Consider the following 7,107-nt stretch of genomic DNA (forward strand, 5'->3'; position numbering starts at 1 on the left):
CGACAGGCCGGTGAATCCACTGGGCGTTTTTCTGGCAGAGCCCCTGAAGATAAGGGCCTGGGTCTGCCAGGAGCCCAGGTCACGCTGGACAGCGCTGCGCTGCGCCCGGCTCCTTCTCCTGCCTCCGTCCCCCGGCCCGGGGCTCGGCTGGGGAAGGGACTGGACGGTGCTGGGCCCGGCCCGGGACAGGGAAGGCAGGGCAAGGTCCAGCTCCGGGCAGCGGGCACCGATGCCAGGCGGACCCTGCCCCGCAGGCCGGGCCGGGGGGAGGGGCTGCGGAGAGCGGGGGGAGGGGCGGGGCCTGTCCCGGGAGGGCGGGGCGGGGGCGGAGGAGGAGGAGGGTGGCCACTGAGCGCCGGGCACAGCCGAGCCAGAGCGGTGAGCTCAGCGAGCGCGGCGGCGGCGGCATCAGCGGAGGTGCGGGACGCGAGCGAGGCCGAGCAGCCAGCCCGAGCGCCCCCCGCCCCCCATCTCCTCCCGGGCCTCCCGCGGCCGCCCGTGGGTCCGGCCGTGCCGTGCCCAGCCAGCCCCGATCGTCCGGTCCGCCCCAGCACGGTCCCGGCCTGCGCGCAGCCATGGGGGTGGAAGGCTGCACCAAGTGCATCAAATACCTGCTGTTCGTCTTCAATTTCGTCTTCTGGGTGAGTGGGGGGCCGCGATCGGGAGGGCGGAGGGCTTGGGGGAGGCCCAACGGAACGACTGGCCGGCCTTGGCGGTGGGGAGGGTCCCTGGGCTGCGGCCGCCGCAGCATACGTGAGAGCGCGCGTGTGTGTGTGCGTGTGTGTGTGTGTGTGTGTGTGCTGTGTATGTGGTGTGTGTGTGTGTGTGTGTGTGTGTGTGTGTGTGTGTGTGCGCGCGCGCGCTGTGCGTGGGCACGTACTTGGGGCCTTGGGGGGGTGCACAGACAATGGAGCTGCTTCCGCGGTAGTCCGTGGGCGGGGGTGTTTTGCCAGGGAAGGCCCACCCTCACCCCCTCTCCTGGGAGGGGCGTCCTCCGAAAAGCTGGAGTGGGGTGGGGGCAGTGGGCCGAGGTGAAGTTGTCCAACCACCTGTGAGCGGGCCAGTCCGTCCAGCAGTCTGTCCAGGCTTCTGTGGCTGCCTGGAGGCGCGGGGGTGGGGTGGGGAGGCCCCGTGGCTGTTGGTGGGGCCTCTGAATCTGGCTGCTCCCTCCGCAGGGCTTTGGGGTGTGGACAGCGGGCAGATGAGGAGGGGGTGCTGCGCTTCTCCATGTTCAGCCCACTGTTTCTTTTGTGGGGCCGCTGGAGGAGCCCCTGGTGTGTGCATGCGAGCAGATAGAGGGCTTATAGCTCGTCCCCAAGGCCAGGCAGGCCAGGTGGGGAGGGTTCCTTGAACGTTCCCCCAACCCAGATACCAGATAAACAGCCCAGGCCTAGACCCACCATGGCCCCACCCCCCCCTCTGGGCCCTCCCCGGAGAGGAGCCCACGGTTGCCACAGTGCAGTGGGCATTGGGATGGGCATGGGCACCGGACAAGTCCTGTGTGAGGAGGTGCCCTGCCCTGCCAGCCTGGGGGTGGGCACCTTCCATTTAGTTCACCCCAAGACCCTGACTTTCTCGTTTGGCTCTTGGGGGATGTTTGTGGAAGCCATGAGGGAGGAGGGAAAGGGGAGTCTGAGAGATGTGACAGAAACCCTGTCCCCAGAATGTGCATTTCCTCTAAGGTGGGGCCAGGTTGCCAAGAGGGGACACCCAAGGCAGGTGCCTGGGGGAGGGGTCACCCTTTCAGACCTTTGGGGTTCCAGCTCTGTTCTCAGAGTAAGGAAACAAGTGGGCCTGTCCTTCCTGGGCACGTGGGACCCTTCCCTCCTGTGGCCCTGTCCTGCCTGCCAGATTCCCAGCTCTAAACAGCTTGTGTGTTCTTTGTAATCTTTGGGTCTTTCTCCAAGAGTGAAGGAGCCTGGGAGGAGCCTGGACTGGTGTGTGTGTGTGTGTGTGTGTGTGTGTGTCTAGCCTGGTGTGGGGAGGGGAAGTGTGTATGTGGTGTGTGGTATGTGGTGTGTGTGTGTGTGAGTGTGGTGTGTGGTGTATCTGTGTATGTGTGAGTGTGGTGTGTGTGACCCTTTGTGGGGTGACAACACCTGGGCTGCCAGTTCTGGCCCCCCATTCTGGACTCCCTAAGGTGGACAGAGCCCAGATCCTGCCTACTTTCTGTCATTTGCTTGGGAGGGAAAGGTTACCACCTGTAGTCCTCACCTTTCTCCAAAAAGGCACCCAGAAATGAAATGACTTGAGCAAGGCTTGGAGCCCTATCTGCCCCTCCCCTCCCCCGGGGGGCGCTCCCTGGATGGGGCTCCCTAGGGTCCGTGTGCCCCGTGGGGCTCCCTGGGAACGGTGTTCCCCGTGCCGCCCCCGTGGGTTTTCTCTCTTCCTGGCCTTAGGTTTTGCTTTCTGTTGACCTCTGTTCCAGAGGTGGGGGTGGGGGTGGGGGTTTGTTTCGTTTCCTGTCATTCTCAGATTGTGTTGCTTAATTTTGGAGCAGGGCATGAGCTGCCGGGAACAGGAGGATGTGTGAGTGTGTCCCAGAACGATCTGTTTCCTCCCTCTCCTCACATCCTGGGGGAACTCTGGAATCTTGCCCCAGTGGGTCCCTTCCTTGGCAGGCAGCCCCCCTCAGGCTGAGGCTCTCAGCCAGACTCCCCCTTAAACCCCTTTTGCAGAGGCTGAGTGGTTTCCAAGGGCAGCTTGGGGTGGATGTGTCTTAGCTGAGCAGGGCGGCTGGCCGTTGCAGGCTTGGAGGGCCTGGAATGGAGATGGGCCGTGTACCTGGAAGGGCCCCGGGAGGGAGCCCGCTCTGGCCCAGCTGCCAGACACCAGGCCCAGTAGGAGCTGGACAGCTTCCCTGCCAGTGCCCAGCCTGGGGAGGGTGGATAGCAGAGCCTTCATTTGGTAGATGGGCACCCAGAAAGTAAGAAGGCAGACTAGTATGCTGGTGGCCCGAGCGGGCTTCTCTCCACGTCAGGAAAGCCAGAGTCTGACCCTGATGCTGGTGACCCCCCAGGAGGGAGCAGGCCTGAGGCCAAATGTGAACTTTGCCACTTCTCCATGTGACCCCCTCCCTGGTCTCAGTTTCCCCAGATAATCATCATTCCCTTCTGCTTCAGTGTGTGGTCCCAAGTCACTTCCCCCTCTTGAAACTGTTTCTAACTGCCAAATAGGGGGTGGGCCCTGCTTTGTTTTCTTCCTAGGCTGGCTTGGGAGGATCCAGCTTGGGGAAAGATTGGCATTTCCTGGGCCCAGCATGATGGTAGAGAGGGGGTGGGCACCCTCTGAATGTTCTCGTCCCTCCCTCACCCCCAGCCACCAATGTGCAGCAGATAGGTGACTGAGAAAGCCCCAAGGTTGGGGAAACGGGTGTCTGCCCAGTTGTTGGGGAGCCCTGGAGTGTAGAAGAGGCTGGCCCTGGGCGTGGTGCAAGCCAGTTAGCTCCCACTTGGCCACACATGCTCTGGACATGTCTTAGGTTTGATGAGGCAGCCCAGACAGCCAGAGGGGACAGCAGAGGAAAGAGGGCCCAGTGCTCTGGAGATGCCATGTAGACACCATGTAGACTGACCTTGAGTCTGTCTCAAGGCCTCAGTTTCCTACTCTCATCAATGGGGACAGTCCTCTTGGAGACCTTAGGGAGCCAGGAATGGGAGAACCTTTGATTAGGATCTCTGGGACTAGAGCAGAGAGAGACGTGGGGCTCCGGTCCTTGCCAGCCCCTGCATTCTACAGGAGGAGCTGAGGGGAGGGGAAAATGGGCCCACCCTGGGCACCTTCTGACAGCTCCCGGCAGCCTTCTGGGCCATGGTCAGTGATTGACCATTGTGCCTAGATGCTATTGTCCCATCTGTGGATAATGGCCCCTGAGGGCAGAAGCCAGAACAGTGAGGGCCACCAGCAGGTATGTGTGGGGTCTCTCAGAGGCCAGGTTGCAGTGACCCAAGTCTGGCTTCTTCTCTCCCTCCTAGTGCCTCAGTGGAGCCCTGAGGTTGGCTGGGGGGGGGGGGGGGGGCAAGTGGCAAGCCCCTGCAGCTCGTGGCTTTGGAGTAGCTGACCTGCCTGGGCAGACCTCAGGAAGGGGCAGGTGGCTTCCCCAGTAAACAAGCACACTTGCAACCACAAATTTCCGTTCCCTTTTCTTTGCTTTTGGTTGTCATTGGCAGGATTTCATTTTTAACAGGCTTCCCCGCCCTCAACACCTTCCCCTATAGAACCATGGCAGGGTGAGGCTGGGACGGTTCTGTGGACCGTGTTCTCCTCTGTGGTCTGTGAGTGTCCTCCCAGATCTAGCAGGAGGTGGGAGGCACCTCAGAGAGGCATGAGGGCATCATACAGCCCTGGGCAGAGGTGGGCACTTCCTGCCTCAGCCATTTGTGCCCCACCCCATCCCGGACTGTACAGGGCCTTGCATCTCCAGATGGTGGGGGTAGGGTGGGTAGGGGTCATCTTTCCTCTGCCTCTGGGGGGAAGGCCAGGTAGAGTTAGCTGTTGGAAGCTGCCCCTGGCATTGGCTGACGGGCCCTTTGAGAGCCCTCCCACCCCCTGTCAGAGATAGGCTTCCCTTGCCCTGGGAAGGAGCCGGCTGTTGGGTGGCAGTGGGCCAGGCCCGAGGCTGCCTGCCTGATCACCAGGATGGTGGTTAATTAGATGGCATTGTGGGCCTGGGATCTGGCCCCAGGCAGCCCCCTGCCCCCTCTCCCCTCTGTGGGAGGTCTTTTTCCAGGCCTGAAGCTGGGGAAGGGCCATTCCGGCCCTGCTCCCTTGCACTGGGTGGGGGCTTTATGTGGCCTACTTAGCCATTTCTTCCTGGGTTGTCCAGCTGGGCCAGGCTGGACAAAAAGCTGGAGAGGCTTTCCATGGAAAGAATGCTCCTGCCTGCCCCTGGCTCTGTGCTGGGGACCCTCAGGTGTGTGATCTTGAAGGAGACCCTGGGTCTGAGTTAACCATGATGGCTCCTGGGGAGGGAGCTGGAAGGATCTGGAGGATGGGGAAGGGGCAGCCTGATGCCTGGGAGGGTCAGATATTCCAGCCCTAGATGCCTGGGGCAGGGGGCCCTAATTCACTCATTAGGCACCTTCTGTGGGCTGGAGTCAGAATGGCAAAGTGGTCAGGAAGGCCTGGGTTCTGCCTCTCCACCACAGATTGGCTGTGTGACCCTGGATGTGTCACCTAACCTCTACTGTCAGCAACACCAAGACAGGCCCACCCTTTTTTAAAAAGTACATTGCATTTTTTTTTTCATTGAACAAAAGTGGACTTTTCTCTCCTTACTTCCATTGTGGGGGTGAGGGGACTCAAAAGTCCAGGGTACACAATCACGGCTGTGTCCAAGAGCATGTGCCGTGGCCAGCAGCCTGTGGCCCTCCCGGTCTGGGACAGGAAGGGGCAGCAGCTTCTGCAGATCACCATAGGCCCCTAAGGGGATCCTTCTTCTTGGGTCTTTCCTGGCTGTGTTCAGGACCTCATCAGTTCATGTGAGGTGTCTGTTTCTCTGAAAATGCAACACAGAGCATTAGCCTGGTTTTTGCAGTATTCTTGTGACTATGTTTGAATGTAATTGGTTTCCTTGGGCGTGCACTATGTTTTTAGTTTATGCCTCCAAGAGGGAGTCTAGTAGCTTCTCCAGATGGCCAAAGGGAAGGATCCAGGAAACAGAAAGGGGTCTGATGCCCTGGCCTAGGTACACCTCCCCCTCCCCCCAGATGCTTCTCCTTACCTGTTGTCTCTTTCTCAATGTCCCCTCTGCCTCCTCACACTAAATTCTCCTTCCCAGGCCCACCCTGTTAGCCTTCCAATGGTGGGGGGCTGCTGGTGGATTTAGTTCAATGCCCTCTTTCGCAGATGTGGAGACTGAGGCAGAAATTGCCTAGGACAGGAGCCATTGTCTGAAGTAAAGAGCCCCAGCCTGGGCCTTGAGAATACCGAGTTCACATCTCAGCTCTTCTGCGGGCTCACTGAGTGACCTTGGGCAAATGCCTCCCCTTCGCCTTAGTTTGCCCATCTGAATGATGGGGGCACGAATGTCTGTGGCCTTGCTGGTCCCTTCTCTGCTTGGTGATGTAGCAGGGCTGAAGCTTGGCTTGGCTTGGGGAGCTTGGGGGGTGGTGTGACAGCCCCTCCTGATCAGGGGCTAGCCTAGAGCTGAATCCTTGGACCAGTTCTCCTTTTACAGTCGGGCTCACTGTGTCTGACCTAGATTCACCAGCACTAGGCCCCTGGTAGTATTGAGGCCTGGGGGGGCTGGGAAGGGTTAGTAATGTTTCCCTGGGCTTGTGACAGGGGAGTTTGATTAGATTACCTGTGTGGCCATAGGCCAGCCCCTTCTTCTTCTCTGGGCTCAGTCTCTGCATCTGGAAAATGGAGGCCAAGGCAGTCCTGTCCACTGTCTAGCTGCCCCCGAGACCTTAGGGCCCCCTGAGGGCTCCTAGCCCTCATCCTAGCCATCATAGGTCCTGATGCATTTCATCTTGTGGGACTGGGCCTAGCACTCTGGCTTCTGCAGGCCGCCATCTTTTCTGGCCTGATTCTTTGACCTAAAGGGCAGTTTACCTACTTTCACCATGATAAACATGCCAACCCTGCTTTTGATAAAAAATGATAGCCAGCAGGGGGTCAGTCAGAGAGCCCTGGGGCATGCCACTGGAGACAGCCTTCCAGGCTGGCACTGACTCCTTGACATCTGAGTTCAGCCATCCAGGGAGCCTGGCTTCATCGCACTGCACCATCACCTTCCCCTCCCTATCCCGCTCCCCCCACCCCACATCTCCCTATCTTGTTCCCAAGAGCATGATGAAACCTTGTTTGACATCTGGCGAAACTGAGGCCCAGAGAGGAGGAGGCTGAGCCAAGGGGCCCAGACTGTGCCAGACAGTTCAGTGAACACTTTTCTCTGTGCTTTCTGCTCCCAGGCCTTTTCTTTGTTTCTCTTCTCTCCATCTCCTCTGCACATACCGTGTTTCCCCGATAATAAGACCTATCCCGAAAATAAGCCCTCCGCTTACTGTGTAAGATTCCTCTAAAATAAGCTCTCCCCCGAAAATAAGCCCTATTGAGAATTGCTACTGTAGTGAAGGTGATCCCCTGCGCTACACGCTACATTAC

At 59.4% G+C, this 7,107-nt stretch overlaps 1 protein-coding gene across 1 annotated transcript in view; it reads left to right on the forward strand.

Moving 5' to 3' along the window:
- The first annotated feature begins 473 nt into the window (after positions 1–473).
- CD81 (CD81 molecule) overlaps positions 474–7,107 on the forward strand; it is a 32,062-nt gene continuing 25,428 nt past the window's right edge. The window contains exon 1 of the mRNA XM_069107293.1: positions 474–641. Within this exon, the coding sequence (XP_068963394.1) occupies positions 576–641 (66 nt within the window). The 5' untranslated portion in view covers positions 474–575. The remainder of the gene's footprint in view (positions 642–7,107) is intronic.

The sequence above is a fragment of the Petaurus breviceps genome, unplaced genomic scaffold (genome assembly GCF_028583685.1).
Source record: "Petaurus breviceps papuanus isolate PSGF00001 unplaced genomic scaffold, PetGlider_PUasm1.0 89794, whole genome shotgun sequence".
NCBI lineage: Eukaryota > Metazoa > Chordata > Mammalia > Diprotodontia > Petauridae > Petaurus > Petaurus breviceps.